Consider the following 17672-nt stretch of genomic DNA (forward strand, 5'->3'; position numbering starts at 1 on the left):
CAAACGGGTCTTCTTTTTGTAACAGCCTCACTGATATGTCGTTTACACACCATGAATCTCAGCAGCAGGAAGTGTAATTGCGTGGATTTTAGTAGGTTGTACAACCATCATCACCATCGAGCTTTAGAACATTCCCATCATGCTAGAAACGTCGTGTCCGCTTACAGCTATCCCCCATTCCTCCTGCCAGCGCCGGGCCACCACCAAGTCAACTTTTGCCTCTATTTGCCCCTTTCCCGCATTTTGTGTAAGCTTTCATACCTTTGGGTTCGTTTTCCCTATTTTAAATTTAAATTGCCTATTCAAAAATACTTATCAAAAAATCACCTAATCAATCCTATTATTAAAACCACCTAATCAATCCCACTCTCAGAAGAAGAGACGGCGGCATGGAAAAGTTCAAGTCTTTTGTGCTCTAAGCAGCTGAGAGGCGGGGCCAGGCCGGAAGACGGAGCAGATGAACAAACCCTATTTCCTGTTTTCACTGCACCAATATCAGACCTCACGTCGGCTTCGCACACACTGGAATTTAGAATTAATCATCGTGCGCCTAAGTGTAAATCTCTGCAAAAGGTCAAAACATTTACCGTTCAGAAGGGAAAGAACAAATCGTGACGCTCAGAAAAGACAGGTGTATGGCAATCATATGGGCGCTTCACGTTTTATTGCCTTATTTTGTTAGGAATCCATAAACACTAATGTAACCTTGCCATACATGACAGAGGCTGGCCATCTGCGAATGTGCAGGTTCATAATCTAGCCCGTGGTTACCTCATAAACATCACCCAAATTGAGCTTTGGATGGGGATGGGGAAATTCATCTATGACATTTTCTCAGATTTATACCACTAGGTACCAGCCAATCTCATTACTTGAGTGACGTGTTCAACCTTTCTGGAAAGCTCTACCTGGATTTATGTGTGTGAACACGGTTGGCTGTTAGAAATCCAAGCACCGACGTTGTGACGGCTTCCTTTCCGGTGGGTAACGCCAGTTAATTCAAAGAGTGAGGGTGATGGCCCAGCCCCGGACCCACTGCCGCCGTCCCTGGGCCCCTGGGCGCTGTGCGCGCCGGAAGGCACGCAGGCCTCACAAGCATCTAGCATGAAGGCCCAACTTTTCACCCCATTTCCGTTTTCAGTGAAGGCGATCCCGTGGTTTTCAGTGAAGAGACTTCCCTGGGGGTTAATGAGCACGCCTGGGGTCACACAGCTGCCAAGGGACACGGCTCCGATCTGGACGCGGCCTTTCCCGAACAGGCCTTCGTGCTGGCCACGGCTGCACGAGGCTCGTCCCTGCCTCCATGCCATCGTCTGTGCTTTGTGTGTCTTGACTTGTAAAGAGCCTTAAGTCTTTTCTAGAAAGTGATGGGTTGAAATAAGCAAGCATATTGGCTGTTGTTTGCAGGGTTGTACTTCATTAGGAGAAAAGAACAAAACAAAGAAAAATGTGTTTTTGTGAATACCATGTGATTCCTTTTGCCAGTAAGGACAGGTTTCCCCTCATGGAACGGTTCGTCTTTGCCAAGATATAGCGAGAGCCAATCAGTCAATATTGATCGAGTCCGTGTGGGGGGCACGGAGAATGATGCTCGAGTGCCTGTCCGTTGGGAGCTTCCATATTTAATTGTTGGGTGAAAATTACATGTTCAAAACCACAAATATGTGAAGCGTGATTATTAATGGCCCAATATGGGTCCTTTATGTATCATAAGTCAATGCTTAAGGCAAAGGGAAGGCAATGTAGGAAATGGATTTTTTTTTTTTTTTAGGATTGCCAATCCCTAAGGCATGTCAAGAATTTTAAATTTTTAAGGGCTTTGAAGAGGTCTATAACCAAATATGTGGACAAGAAGCTCTTTAAGGCCTATCCAACATAAAATAATATAATTTAATGGATGATACAGAAACTACCACTTAGCACAGTGAAATTCCAGCTAGTATAGGGTTAAGAGGTTTGCGTGCAGGGGGTATAGGAAAACCCCAAGTGGGCATGGGGAGGAACTGGAGAGAGAGAGGGAATCTTTCTCATTTCTCAGGATGAGACGTGCATCTGTGCAGGTGTCCAGGCCGGGGGTGAAGGTGGGCGGGAGGCAAAGGTACTGGCCGAGCAGTCCCCACTGAGCCAGTTCCCCAAAGCGGCTACCTTTTCAAACTGGGTTGAGTCGCTGATAAAAATACGTCCCAGGAACACGTCCAATATGCTATGAACATGACAGTGGAGCCTGCGAGGCAGAGAGAGGAAGGAGGAGGTTGCGTCAGTGTGGCCTTCCCGCTGGGCACCCAAGGCCCACCTCTCTCTCCCCGACCCAGGCGGAGGGACCATTTCCGGCAGGTGCCCCTAATCCTCCACCTGGCAGGCGGGAACCAGGTGCCCCGGGGCGTGGAGAACAGGCCCGTGGGTGTGATGAGCTCCACTGGCTCCTCCTGGGCCGGGGTCCCAGGCCCGGGGGTGCTGTGCAGCGGGCGGAGGGTCTGCGAGTGCAGCCCGCCAGAGTCAGGGCTCCCAGGTCGGTTCCGCGGCCCCTGGGGACCCGGCCAGGAGGGAGGAGGTGCGCAGGGGTCAGCGCTCAGGTCCCAGAGTCGCGGCCCCGCCCCCGCGCCCCGAGGCCCCGCCCCCGAGCGGCCAGGCCCCGCCCCCGCGCTCCCCCTCCCAGTAGCCCCGCCCCCCGCGCAGGCTTCGGCTTTTTCCGCCGCCTCGGCCCGCGCGCCCCGCCGCCTCGGCCATTTCCGTCGCGCGCTGGCCGCCATTTTGTCGCGGCTCGTGTGTGTCTGCTGGTGCGCGGCTCGGTCCCCGGGAGCGAGGCTTTGTCCGGTTCGGCAATGGACGGGTAGGTGCCGGGCCGGGCCGGGGGCCGGGGGCCTGGAGGGGCTCGCCCGGCGGGTCCCGTCCGCAGCCACCCGGCTGCCCCTCGCGGGCCGGCCGCCGTCCCCGCCGCCCCCTCGCACACACCCCCCGCCGCTCGGGCCGCTTGGGGGACCGGGCGCGACGGGCCGGCCCCGGGACCGGGGGCGGCGGCGGCTCCGGGGGGGAGGGACCGCTCGGGGCGCGGGCGAGGCGCCGCGGAGCCTGGGCGGCCCTGTCCCCGGAGCCACCGCGGCCGGGCACCGGGAGGCGACCGGGGGCCGCGCGGGGCCGGCGAGGCCGGGTCTGAGGAGGCCCGTGTCCGTGTCCCCGCGCGGCCTCGCCGTCCGCACCGCCGGCCCGGGTGCGGGGAGCGGGGTGCGGGGTGCGGGAGCTCCGCGGCGGCGGGCGGGGCGGGGGAGGGGCGGCCGTGTCACCGCCTTTGTTGTCGCCGGAGCCGGTGGGAGCGGGCGGGCGGCCGTTGGTGGGCCCGGGACACGCGGGGCGGGCGCCGGGCCCGGAGCGACCCCGTCACGCGGGCCACGCGACCCCAGCGCACCCCCGCCGCGCGGGCGGCCCTCGGCCCCGGTGACCCGTTTGCGGGAAAACAAAACGGGCCTCGAAAGCCTGGGCCGCCTCCCCTCCCCTCGCCCCTCCCCCGAGAGGCCGGGGCGGCGAGGCCCGGTCCCCGCGGCCCCTCCCCCAGCCCGGGAACCAACCGTCGGGACGGGCGCTCGCGGCCCGCGTGGGGGCGGGGCGGGGCCGCCGCGTTGGGAAAGGCCCTTCACCGGCGCCGGCGAAGCGGGAGGACTCGGTGCAGCGCGTGTCCAGGGCCCCCCGCACGGACTCGGTTCCCCCGAGGATGCCCGGCGCCCCCCGGGGGTCGTGGGCCGGTGGCCCCGCGCGCGAGGAGCGCGCTTCCGCTTCTCCCGGGACGACCGGGCCGGCCTGAAGTTTGAGCGGCCCCGTGCCCGGCCGGGGCCCCGGCGCCAGGTGTGGTTGGAGGCCCCTCCACCTGCCCGGTGACCCTGCAAAGTTCCCAGCCCCGGGCGCTGACACTCTCCTTCTCTCTCCACAGGATTGTCACAGATGTCACGGTTGGCGTGAAGGTAGGAGCTGCCGGAGACGGCTGGGCGCAGGGTGCGGGGCCGAGCACCGCGGGGGGCATGCTCGCTTAGCTTTGGGGACCCGCTCGCTTAGCTTTGGGGACCCGCTCGCTCGCTGCAAGGGGCTTGGGTTTTGGCGCGAGGTCCTGTGGTTCCGCACCTGCATAGACCACGACCAGACATGGAAAAGGAGGGGCGCAATGGGGTTCGGGAAATTAAAAATGCTCCCAGGCACGGCTTCTTGGGAAGAGGAAATGATATCCCAACTTTCGGAGGGGAAATTAGGGCTTTCAATGGCCGGTAAGTGATTTGACCGGAATCATATAATTTTATTAATCTAAAAAAATTTTTATACTCTTCTCCTGTCTTTATGCAGACTAAGATAGTTTTGCCAATAATAAGCCACATTTGAAACGGTTACCCTGATTCTTAAAAAGGAAAGAAACTTGTTCACACAATTAGCTTCAAGTGTGAGTCAGCCGGTCAGGGCTGGTGGCTGCCTGTTGAGGAAGGTAGGCCTCGGGCCGGAGGCGTTTGGGATTCCTCCGTCACATTTTGTCCAGGAAAAGTGCTCATTCTTTAAACCTTCGTTCTACTGGTGAGGCCTTTCATTTCCTTTTAATTCCTGCACATTTTAACATCACGATTAACGTCATTTTTTTGTTATCCAGCCTGTCTGCCCTGTTAGCATGGTCCTGTCTGGTATCTATTTTCCAAGCTTGGCATCCAAGCCTAGAGCAGCAGGTCCTCAAATACAGTTTGGGGCAAAATTGGTTTCGTTGCACATTAACTGTAGCCAGAGACTTGTTGGACGCAGTGACGTTTCCCCCTTCGGGTGTGGGAGGCTGCCTAGCGCAGTGATGCTGACTGATCACAATATTCCTTAGAATTTTAAAGTTTCATCCAGAACAGCGTGGTGGTCCTCAGAATACTTTTGGAGATACCTTATGTTTTCTTGCTTATTTTCTGTCTTATAGTGAACTAGATACTTCCCCATGTTTTAACGTTTAGGCTTTGTTGTTAAGTTCAGATGGTGTACATTGGGGGTGAAGTAATGAGCTTTTTTTTTTTCAGGGAAGGCGTATTATTTGGCAATGATATTTTCTAAGTTGTGATAGAGGAGGATTTAAAATGGGGAACAGCTCAAGAGTGCAAGATGTAGGTACTATAGCTACCATCCAAACTGGAAGTGAATTTTGAAGAGAGTAAATGATTCAAGTCTGAATTGTCCACTACTCATGGATAGGAGAGAAGGAACTGGACCAGACCCAGAGTGAGAAGGCAGGGAGCGGCGAGGCTTGGAAGAGAAGAGGATGTGCAGATAAGGCTTATTGGTTACACCAGTTTTCTATTTTTGTAGTAGTTTGAGAGAAAAATATTAGAAAATGATATAAAAATAATCGCTAACCTTTTTTTTTTGCCCATTGTGAATATAAAAGTTTGAATAACGAAAGTTATGTTTTATATGATTTTCTAGGATAGTGGTTAAGAACTTTTGCTTTAGCATCAGACCTCTAAACAAGTAATTAAGCTTTCATAAATTTTTTACAAAATAAAAGTAATGTGTGTGATTAAAAAATGTTCAGTGTGCACAGTATTTCTCACTGATTTCCAATCCTCTTTCTTGGGTGTAAGTAATTATGTTAAAATATTTCTGGTACATTTTCCCCCTGCAATTATCTCTATATATAAAAGCCAAGGGGCCGGAACGCCGGAATGACCAGAACGACCGGTCACTATGACGTGCGCTGCGGCTGGCCAACCAGCCTGATTCTGGAAGTGGCCCCTACCCCTGGCGGGCCCTGCCCCCGATCGCCTCCCCCCATCCCCCATCAGGAGCAGGGCCTGCCAACCTCCGGCGTCCCCTCCCCCCTGCCGGATAGGCCCCTGTGGGGCGGGGCAGCTGGCCGGCCCCCACCAGTGCAAGAATTCATGCACCGGGCCTCTCGTTAGTTTATATATTACCACACGTGAACAGCCTTGTTTACACAAATAGATTCATGTCATGTGTGCTGGCCTACATCTTGCCTTGCCTTTAAATAGCTTTATTGAGATATTTGATATAAGCTACACATTTAAAGTACACGTTTTGATACATGTATGCACCTATGAAACCATTACTATAATCAAGACAATGAGCATACACCACCCCCAAAGTATCATTTTGTAATCCCTCCCATCTGCCTTCCTTTCCCCAAGCAACCACTGATCTGTGTTCTCTCACTATGATTCGTGTGCATTTTTTAGAATGTTAAATAAATGGGATTGTACACTATGTACCCTTTTTTGGTCTGGCTTATTGCACTCAGCATAATTATTTTCAGACTCATATTGTGTATCAATAGCTGATCCCTTCTTACTGCTTAGCAATATTGCATTGTGTGGGTATACGGCAGTGTATTTTATTCTTTCCACTCTTGTCGATGTTTGGCATGTTCCCAGTTTGGGGCTATTAAAGCTGCTCTCAACATTCCTGCACAAGTCTGTGTGTGAACGTGTGCTTACGTTTCTCTTGGGGAAATGCCTGTGTTGGGAACTGCTGGAACATAGGCAGAGGCATTAGATAACTTTTTAAGAAACTGCAAACTATTTCCCAAAGTGGTGGAACCTTTTGACATTGCCACCAGCCGTGTGTGACATGTCCGGTCCATCCACATCCTCTCCACTGCCTGCTATTGTCTGTCTTTTTTATTACAGTCTAGTGGTAATCTCCATCTGTCTGTCCGTTTGTGGTTGGATCTGGAGACTCTCGGATTCTCTTTCTGTGTTTTGTAAGTGGTGTGTTTTTCTGTTGGAAGACATGATATCTGATTTTTTTCATCCACACATGTGGGTATTATTCCCAAAAACATTTCCTGTAATAGCTTTTTCTTCACCTTTTTTGTGCCCTGCATAATCTGCTCGATAAACATCTGTTCATCAATATTCTTAAAGGATATCGACAAAGACTTGGCTTAAAGTTTACTTAAGGTTTATATAGTAGAAATACAATATTAAAATTTAACAGAAATTGGAATTGTTGATGGTGGATGGGAATGTTTTTCAATGGAGGTTTTGTCAAGAGCAGTGGTTTGAAATTGAACAGGCTAGGGTGTGGCCTGTATAACACTGAACAGATAACCTCTGAGTTTTAGTTTTTACAGATTTTTAAATGGGCAAAGTAGGACCTACCCCAAAAGTTATTTTGAAGATTAGATAAAATAATCCATAAAAGATTTGGCTTGGAATGGCACATAAGTGCTCAAATGATGGTGATGTTTGTTATAGTTCTTTAATCTGTAAATCTGATTTGGAAGGAGCGCTTTAATGCAAGTCCAATATGGTAAATAGGAGAGCCTGGAGTCCAGGTTAAAAATAGTTGGTCAGGCCCTGGTCAGGTTGCTCAGTTGGAGTGCTATCCCATGCACCAAAAGGTGCAGGTTAGATTCCCGTTTGGGGCATTAAGGGAGGTATCCGATTGATGTCTCTCTCTACCTTCCTCTCTCTCAAATCAATTTTAAACAAGTGTTAAAAGCTCAGTCCTTTAAAAAATATAGTTGGTCAGATAGCACTAAAGAGAATTAGTGAACTAAAAAATAGAATTTACTCAGAGTTTAGCACAGAGCACTAAAGAGATGAAGATAGAAAGGTTAAAAGATAAGGTAGGAAAGGCAGATAAATTCTAACAAATATTTAATTAGAGTTCCAGAAAGAGAAATTAAAGATTGCAGAGAAGCAAAATTGGAAAAAGCCAAAGACTGATAATATTCCATAATGGATGAGTTACATGAATTCTTAGGTTTAGGAGGCATAAGGAAATCTGGACACATCACAATAAAAGAGCAAAACACCAAAGACACTGAGAAGATCTTAGATTCCCTCTAAAGGAATGAGAAGACCAAATGCTTCTTCAGCAACATGGCATCCACGATAGTGGAAATAATAGTGTCTTCAGAGAGCTGAGTGGAGATAACTATCCCCCTGTTATCACATAACCCGCTAAATTGCCCTTAAGAGCAAAATAATGACATTTTCAGGAAATACCTCCCCCCAAAAAAAGGACAAATGGGGACTTTGATAACAGACCCACTGGAATTCCAGAGGTTGTACTTCAGAAAGAAGGCCAGTGACTCCAGATGGAGGTCTGAGGTAGGAGTGAGGTTAACCAAGAAGTCAATAAGCTGAGGGTAAATTTAATTACTGAATGTACAAGAAAATAATAGCAGCGATTGATTGGGAGTTTAAAAAATAGAAGTAAAAATACTAAATTATGACACTACATAAAGCATGGCAGAGTTGTTTTGAGCCATGTTTGTTAGGGTAGCCACTAATGTGGTTATTGAGCACTCCACGTGGCTAGTCTAAATTGATCTCTAATTATCAAGTACACATGGACTTTTGAGACTTCGTATTAAAAATGTAACGGCTGATTCTATTACATTTTGAAAATGAAGTTTATTTTAATAAACACCGCCTTTATAATAATTCAAAATGTGTATACATTTTGGGGGACACCCTCTTAGTTTTATTTCACATGTTTAAACAATACATATGTGCTGTCATGCTGTGTCTTCTGTAACTTGCTCTTGTGCAATAATAGTTTATTAGTCTAAGTTTATATGTAGCTCTAATTCATTTTTCTTGTCGTAAGGTGTTTGATTATATGATTACCTAGTTGACAAATACAAGATTGTTATTTTTTCCTGTTACAAATTGCTGTTGTGAGCATTCTTGTGCATATTTCAGTAAAGTTTATGTCAAGGCTAGAGTTTTCTAAAAGTAGAATTGCTGGATTATAGGTTGTGTCTATTTTCAAGTTGATTGGATATTGGCATGTTGCTTTCCTAAGTGGTTGTGCTGATTTATACTATATTAAAGTTCATGTTTCTACACATCCTCTCTGATAAATTGGCATTATTGGACTTTTTAATGGTGTGTGCATGTTGTATGGTACCTTGTTTTATTTTGAATTCCCTGAGTATCAATGATATATTTTATTGGCCATTCATGTTTCTTCTCTATTAAATGCCTGTTCATATTGTCTATTCATCTTCTTTTTTAATGTAGTTTTTTTTTTTCTTATTGAGTCCTAGGAGTTTTTATATATTGTGATATTAAAATTTTGTTAGTTATACTTGCTATGGATAATCGTTGGCAATAAGTTTTTTAACTTTTAGAGTTTTTCTTTTTTAATTGAGAGATAATTGATAATGATTTGATCTAAGTATATACGTAAATGATTAATCTGTCCCCACACATAGCTATCAACTATAGTCACCATGCTGTACACTGCATCCCTAGAACTCAATTTATTAAAATGTCTTTCTTGTGTTTCTTTTGTTAAATAAATCAATCTACTTCTCATAGTGCAAAGTTGGTGTCTTTTGACCACCTCACCCATCTTGCCCATCTTGCCCTTCCTTCCACACTCCCTCTGCCTTTGGCCACCACCACTCTGTTCTCTGTTGCTGTGAGGTTTCTTTTTGTTTGTTTCTTCTTTTTTTAGTGTTTACATATAAGTGAGATCATACAGTATATTTGTCTTTCTCTGACTTATTTTGCTAAGCATACTATCCTCAAAGCCCATCTATGTTGTTACAGCAGAATGATTTCTTTTTATGACTGAATACTATTTCATTGTGTGTGTGTCTATATCTCACATTTTCTTCATCCGTTCACCTGTCAAAGGACACGTGTAGGTTGTTTCCATGTGTTGCTTTTAATGCTGCAGTGAGCATGAGGGGCAGGAGCTTTTGTGAAATAGTATAGTGATTTCACTTCCTTCGGAGAACTACCTAGAAATGGGATTGCTGGATCATATAATTGTACTTAAAAATTATTTTTGAGCAACTACCATATTGTTTTTCATAGTGACTGCACCAATTTACATTCCCACCACCTTGTACAAGGGTTCTCTTTTCTCTGCATCCCCACCAACACGTTTCTTTTCTTTTTGATAAGTCATTCTAACAGGTGATATCTCATTGTGGTTTTGATGGGCATTTCTGTAATGGTTAGAGATGTTGAGCACCTTTTCATGTACCTGTTGGCCATCTATCTGTATTCCTTCTTTGTAAAATGTCTATTCAGTTCCTTTGTTTATTTCTGGGCTCTATTCTGTTCCAATGATTTATGTGTCTTTTTATGCTGAAGGCTCAGATGATGGTTAGCAATTTTTAGCAGTATTCTTAAATTAAGGTATGTGCATTGTATTTTTAGACAATTCTAGTGCACACTTTGAATAGACTGTAGTATAGTATAAATATAACTTTTATTTGCACTAGGAAACCAAAAAGTCTGTGTGACTCATTTTATTGCCACATTCCTTCATTGCGATGGTCTGGAACAGAACCCACAATGTCTCTGAGGGATGCCTGTGTTATCTCATTTAATCATAAGCACTGTGATGTAGATGTTATACAAATGAGGAAGCTAAGGCTTAGAATAGTTAAGTAACTTACCAGTTACAGAGTAGGTGGAAGCTAAACTACAGAGCCCTTATTTTATTTACTTAATGCCATACTTGTCATAAAAACAGTTAATCTATCACATCAACAGACTCTAAAAAAAGAAAAACCTCATGATTGTATCACTAGAAGGAGAAAAAGCATTTGGCAGAACCGAACACCCATTTATGATAAAAAACTCACAGTAAACTAGGACTAGAGAGGAATTTCCTCAACTTGATAAAGAACATCAAAAAAGCTACAGCTAAGATCATACGTAATGTTGAGAAACTCCAGTTTTGTCACTAAGGTCAGATACATGGCAAGGATGTCCCTTCTCACCACTTGTTTTCAACATCCTGGAAGTCCTTGCCAATGAAATAAGGCAATAAAAAGACGTAACCAATATGCATATTGAGAAGAAAGGTGTAAAACTGTCATTCACAGATGACTTGAGAAACTGTAGAAAATTCGAAATCTCCTCACACTAATAAACAATTATTGCAAGGTTGCAAGATATAAATTAATATGCAAAAGGCAATTGCTGTCCTGCATATCAACAATGAACAAGTTCAATTTGAAATTAAAAACAAAATACCATTTACATTAGTCTCAAAATAATGAACTACTTTTAAGGTATAAATCTAACAAAAGATATACATAGAGGCACTGCAGAACTGATGTATGAAACCAAAGAATCAAGTAAATGGATAGGTGTTCCATGTTCATGGATACGAAGACTCAGTATTGTCGAGATCTCAGTTCTTCCCAGCTTGATCTATAAACATCGATAAAAATTCCAACCATTTATTTTGTGGCTATCAACAGAGGGATTCTAAAATTTATGTGGAGGCAAAAGGCCCAGAATAGCCATCACAGTATTGAAGGAGAAAAAGTTGGATGACTGATGCTACCCAACTTACTATGAAGCTACAGTAATCAAGACGGTGTGGTTTGGATTAAAGAGTGGACAAATAATCCAATGGGACAGAATGGAGGGTCCAGAATAGAGCCCCCCATCAATATAGTCCGCTCATCTTTGACACTGGAGAGCAAAGACCATCTCTAAAACAAATGGTGCTGGAACAACTGGACATCACATGCAAAACAATGAAGATACACACAGACAGTATACCCATCATAAGAATTTACTCAAAATGTACCTTAGACCTAAATGTAAAACACCATATTAGAAAACTCTTAGAAGATAACATAGGAGAAAGTCTAGATGACCTTGGTTATGATGATGCCTTTTAGGTAAACACCAAAGACACAATCCATGAAAAGAAACAATTGAGAAGTTGGATTTCATTAAATAAAAAAGTTCTGCTATGTGAAAGACAATATCAAGAGAATCAGAAGATAAGCCAAACTGGGAGATATCCAAAATATTAAAAAAACTCAAACTCAATAAGAAAACAACCTGTTTTTAGAATGGGCCAAAGACCTTAACAGACACCTCAGCAAAGAAGATATACAGATGGCAAATAAGCATATGTAAAGCTGTTCCTTACTGCTGGTATATGTCATCAGGGAGTGCAGATTGTGAAGCAACAGTGTGATCCTGCTACACAACCCATCAGAATAGCCAAATTGTGGAACACTGGCAACCGGAAGTGCTGGTGAGGTTGGAGCCACAGGAATGCACGGACATCCCCAGTGGAATGGGAGATGGTTCAGCCACGACAAACAGCCTGGCAGTTCTTACAAAACAAAACAAACTTTTACCAGGTGTCCATCAACCACGCTCATGGGTATTGACCCAAAGGGGTTGAAAACTTACGCACACGTGCAATCTGCATATGGATGCTTCTAGCAGCTTGGTTCATGATTGCCGAAAACTGGAAGGAATCAAGAAGCCCCCCGGTAAGTGGGTGGACAAATAAACAGGTGCGCCCAGACAATGGAATCTTTCCAGCATTAAAACAGAGTGAACTGCCAAGCCATCAGAAGGGTATGGGGAGAACCTACGTGCACATTACTAAATGGAAGAAGTCAATTCGAGAGGCTACACCGTATATGATCCCAACCATACGACTTTCTGGGAAAGGTAAAATTATTGAGAATAAAAAGGTCAGTGATTGCCAGGGGGTGCGGGTGGGGGGATATAAGCAGAGCCCAGGTTTTTATGGGAGCCCATTGGCTATGGACTTGGAGTGATTGTGATGTTTCAGTGTAGGTTCATCCTCATAATAAACCGCTCTAGTAGGGGGTATTGGCAATGGAGGAAGCTGTGCATGTGTGGAGTTACGGGTTTTATGGGAAACCGTCCCTTTCCATTTTATTGTAACCCTAAAACTGTTCTAAAAGAAGAAACTAGTGACCATTGAACATGGAGGTTGTTAAACTTGAGCCTGCATCAGAAGCACTTGGAGGGCTTGCTAGAACTCTGGGTCCCACCTCAGTTTTCATCAGTAGGGCCAGGGTAGATGTGAGAGCGTGGATTGCTAACACGTTTCCAGGTCTAGTGTTGTCTAGGGGCCACACTTTGAGAATCGCCAGGTGTCTGGTTGTGTTCATCATATCCATCATATGAAACGATGCCATGTTGACTTCCATACCGTGATGAGCAATTATAATGATGTGCATATGGTGTTAACCGGGCTCGAGATAATGTTTTCATTTTTGTTATGCTTTTATTTATTTCTCTGAGCTTGTAAAGCAATTGGGGAGATGATTATTTCTTTACCATTTTGATATTTGTTATAATGCAACTTTATGAGTTTGAACACAAATTAGCATAAAGTTTGTGGTTAATTTGTATTGTTTTGGACTTTCTGAAATGCTTTGATATGTCCTTCATATTTTTTTTTCATTTTGATAGTTGCGTTGAACTTCTTTGTACTCGTGGTTGTTTAAATCAGCTTCTATTGATTTAGTGATTTGAAATAATAATACCCATGTATGTAAATACATACCTACTTAAAATGGGCAAAACAGTTGGTTTAGCTATTTTAATGCTAATCTATTCACATATTTTTTATAAATGCACATTTTTAAAATAGCTAAATCAACATTGGTTTGAACAACTGTGCATTTCTGAGAACATGTGCATTTATAACCTTTTCTTTAAAGCAAGCATGTCAAACACAAAGGCAAGCACAGGTCAAATAAACAAGGTTGTAGTTTATGTGGGCCGCAAAAAAACAAAAACTTCAGTTTTCATAGAAACGTAGGTTTATTTCGATAGAGACGTGCTGAATACAAAGGGCTGAGATAAATGAGTCATCGTTAACATAAAATAATAGAACATTTTAACAAAAATTAATATTTTTTTCTTGAACATTAACTTACCAGACACTAAATAACTGCACAGATTAGTAAGTGTCACGCAAATAAACCTATTTCTCTTGTTCTCCGAAAGTGAAATATTTCCTGTTGCGCACACCAAACAAGTCAGTCCAAGACTAATGACTGGCCGTCGGCTGCTAAAATATTGGCTGCGGGTATCAGTGGGGAGAAATGGTGCGCCTGCGTGTAAGGCGCGTAAGGGAAATGAATGCAACATGATTATAGTAATCAGTCATTAGCGAACGTTGTAGTTCATTATTAATAATTATGTGTAACAGGATATTGTAAAAATTAAGTTACGAAATTTTTATTAAAAACGGTTCTTATATACAGTTATATTGGCCGGGCTGCAAAAATACTCGTTGTGGGTCACGAGTTTGACATGCTTGCTTTAAAGGATCTGAAGACATGATTCAGTTTCTGCTTATATAGGCAGAAATAAAGTTCTCATTGTGTGGATTTTAACTACTGAAATGTATGCATAATTAATTTTAATGATGATGATGATGAGCTGTCCAACTCAACGGGATGAAGTTGTCATTTTCCAAAGACCTGAGTTGTTCTGGATGATCCAGTGCTGTGGGTTGGAGGCTTCACGGAGTGTTTGTGAGAAAGTCCAGCTTGCTGTAGCAGTGGGTGCTCTATACAAAACTGACGTAATTCTCCGAAGCCTTTGATTATGGAACCAGGCATTTTTCCTATTTGTTGTCTTTGGACTTGGATGAAAGGGAGGAAAAGAAACTCTTGGCTTTGTGGGAAAGGGAGCAAGATCCTTACTTGAGTCAATTTTTATTTTAGGGATTAAAATTTTTGACTATTCCCCATAGTGTTAACACCTGACACTTTGTTAGTGACTATTTGAAGGGTTCCAGATAAGTGACGAAATTTCAGATTAATATTTCTAAATTTAAAGATGTCTTATGTTGCTTTTTGTTTTTATAGAGAGGATCTGACGAACTACTCTCAGGTAGTGTTCTCAGTAGTCCAAACTCTAATATGAGCAGCATGGTGGTTACAGGTAAGTCTTAACTCTTTTTAACAGTCATTTTTGCCATTTTATAGAGCAGGATACTAAAACTAAAATTTAGTCTGTTTTTATCAGAATAGATTTTATTTTTAAATGCTTTCTGTTGACATATTTTAGAGGAAATTTTACTAGAGTATATATGTGTCAAGTGAGGAAATCTGAAGATGGTGACTTCTGAGGGCAGGTAACTGATTGCTTTTTTAAGTCACAAAAATATTATATATTTTTTGTTCATGTTACAAGTTTCCTAATTCTCACCCTTCCTATACTTATGTTTTTAGCTTTTGTGTTTTGTGTGTCATAAAGTATTTTTAATTCTATAGTTCACAAATCATAAAGCTCAAACTATAGATAAAACCCCAAATTTCAACTACAAAGTTGTATTTATTCTGTGCTTTCAACTTTTTTTCTTTTGTTGTAACTATTTTAATTCTTTGAATTGACTTTTTTATGTTATCTACTTTGAAATTTAAAATGATTTATTTTTATAGTTAGGATTTTTTTTAAATTGTATACGTCTGAAATAATACTGTTGGCTTTTATGTCTGTAAATAAATGTAGACTAATTTTTAGACCTTAGTTTTATGGCTGAGACCAAAATTTTAATATGATAATGGTGATTGATTTAGTTTGCTTTATAACCCTACATTTTACATTTTTTACTGAAGACCAAAGTTCCTTTTTTCTAAAACTTTCCTGAATTGCTTGAGGAATTAAATGTGTTGGCAGTAAAAGGATTGTGAAAGACTGGACACATACTGATTTCCTTCAGGTAGTCGTTGCTTGTATACACAGGTAGGCCTGATTTTATTGCACTTCACAGATGTTACATTTTTTACAAATTGAAGGCAAGGCCCTACACCAGCGAAAGAAATTGAGAGTCACCTATGCGATTCTTGCCTTACTGCGATTGTCTCCGAGGTGGGTCTGTACCTGTACCTCAGGGCACACATACACATTCCTGACTGTTCAGCTAAGTACAAATTACAATGAAGTATTTACCCAATATAGTCCTAGTGTTGTGAAGCTGAATTTGTCCACACAAAAAACCTTCTCTGTTTATATGGTATAAGTTTTCAAATGTACATGGGATATTCACCATGATAGGTCATAAATGATGACATAAAGTGATTCTCAATAAACTTCAAATCATTGAAAGCTTAGATAGTACCTGACTATAGTGGAATTTAATAGAAATTAAAAACATTTAGAAATCTAGGAAGTTACCAAATATTTATAAATTTACACAATTCTAAAAATACGTGAATCAAAGAAGATATAAAGGTATATTTCTGACTGAATGAAAATGAAAACAATGTACCAAAATTTGTTGGATGCACCCCAAGAAGTGCAGAGGGTGAAAAAACAAGTCTGTACCTCTAATAGATACCTGTCTTCCTATATTAGAAAAGAGAACCATATTAGGAAAAAGAAAGGTTTACAGTTTTTTTCAAGAAATGGAAGAAAGCATAAATTACCACACAGTGTAGAAGGGAAAAATTATAAACATTGGTAATGCCAATAAACAAGTTAGATGAGACAAATTCCTTAAAGTCCAATTTACTAAAACTGACATAACCTGCCATTTCGTGATAGGTATAGATTAATTCTGTATCATAAAAACTGAATTTTTAATCTTTCCACGGAGGCATAGGTGGCTTCACTGTTGAATTTTATGAACTTCAAAGTAAGAAATCATCATCAATATACTTTTTTAGAAAATAGAGGAGGGGATACTCCCTAATTAACTTTATGAAGCTACTGCAACTGACAGTACCTAACGGATGGAGTAAATGACGATTTCTTTAGAGAAGACACAAAAAACACTAACCATTTATAAAGTATAGTTCATCTAAATGGAAAACTTTTATCAAAAGGCATTAATTAGAGCATATCCCCTCAATTAGAAAGCAAGGTCAGATGGGGAGAAAATGCTCATTCACATATTGGTACATACGTTTGACAGAGGACTTGGCCTTCGAGTAGGTAAAGAATTCTTCCACATCAGTAAACAGAGAGTCTGAGTTTTAAAAAGAGACAGTAGATGGTATATGAATGACTAGTAAACGCGTGAAAAGTCATCAGGAAAACACAAGTGATCACCATGTGAGAGACTACCTCAGCTAGAATCTAGGCTGAAATGAAAGCGACAACACCCAACGTTGATGAGGGTGTGGAGCAACTGGAACTATTCTCCATTGCTGGAGAGAGTGTGTAAAAGTTTTTAAACACAGGTTGGCAGTTTCTTACAAAGGTAAGGATAATCTGAGCCTCCGACCCAGTACTTTTACATCTAGGATTTTATTCATATCCTAGAGGCCCAGTGCACGAAATTCGTTTCCGCTGGGGTTGGTCTCTCAGCCCAGCCTGCACCCTCTCCAATCCAGGACCCCTCAGAGGATGTCTGACTGCCTCTCACAATCTGGGACCCCTGGCTTCTAACTGCTCCCCTGCCTGCCTGCCTGCCTGCCTGATCACCCCTAACCCCTCTGCCTGATCGCCCCTAACTGCTTCTGCCTTGCCCCGTGCCCAGGACCCAGGATTCACTCCTCTGGTCTGTCGCAGGTACCCGGGACCTGGGCTTCCCTCCCTCTGGCCAGCCACACGCACCCAGGACCCAGCCGGCTTTGCCTGGGCTGCAGCCGCAGGCGCTGGCCCAGGACCACGGGGCTGGCGGCTTGTCCCTCTCCCAGGTCGCAGCCTGGCTGGTCCCTATTCCTCTCTTGCAAGCTCATTTGTGCCTGGCTGGTCCCCATTCCTCTCTCCCCAGTGTTGAGTGTCTGAGCTGTTACGGTGTGAGGGGGTGATGACTATTTGCATATTAGCTCTTTTATTATATAGGATTAGAGGACAGCACACAAAATTCGTGCACTCGGTGTCGGGGGGGGGGGGGGGGGAGTCCCTCAGCCCGCAATCCGGGAACCCTCAGGGGATGGCTGATTGCTGCGGAGGCGGGTCTCCCACCACTGCCGCTGTGCT

The 17672-nt window shown here is 43.5% G+C and overlaps 1 protein-coding gene and 1 long non-coding RNA gene across 7 annotated transcripts in view; one reads left to right on the top strand and one right to left on the bottom strand.

The window, feature by feature from the left end:
- Positions 1-654: 654 nt before the first annotated feature.
- Positions 655-3687, bottom strand: LOC114233645 (uncharacterized). Its single transcript, XR_003619799.2, has 3 exons — positions 3564-3687; positions 2146-2224; positions 655-1357 (listed from the first exon to the last, which is right to left on the bottom strand). It is a non-coding gene; the product is annotated as an uncharacterized LOC114233645 (long non-coding RNA).
- Positions 2715-17672, top strand: part of PTBP2 (polypyrimidine tract binding protein 2) — a 36041-nt gene continuing 21083 nt past the window's right edge. For 3 of the 6 annotated variants that reach the window (XM_008147077.3, XM_008147078.3, XM_008147080.3), the window contains exons 1-3: positions 2715-2830; positions 3923-3953; positions 14609-14684. In XM_008147077.3, coding sequence (XP_008145299.1) covers positions 2823-2830; positions 3923-3953; positions 14609-14684 — 115 coding nt within the window. In that variant the 5' untranslated portion in view covers positions 2715-2822. Of the gene's footprint in view, positions 2831-3775; positions 3838-3922; positions 3954-14608; positions 14685-17672 lie in introns of those variants that run through there. The other 3 variants (XM_008147079.3, XM_054711506.1, XM_054711507.1) reach the window with 3 other exon arrangements.

This window comes from Eptesicus fuscus, chromosome 22 (genome assembly GCF_027574615.1).
Source record: "Eptesicus fuscus isolate TK198812 chromosome 22, DD_ASM_mEF_20220401, whole genome shotgun sequence".
In the NCBI taxonomy this organism is placed as follows: Eukaryota; Metazoa; Chordata; class Mammalia; order Chiroptera; family Vespertilionidae; genus Eptesicus; species Eptesicus fuscus.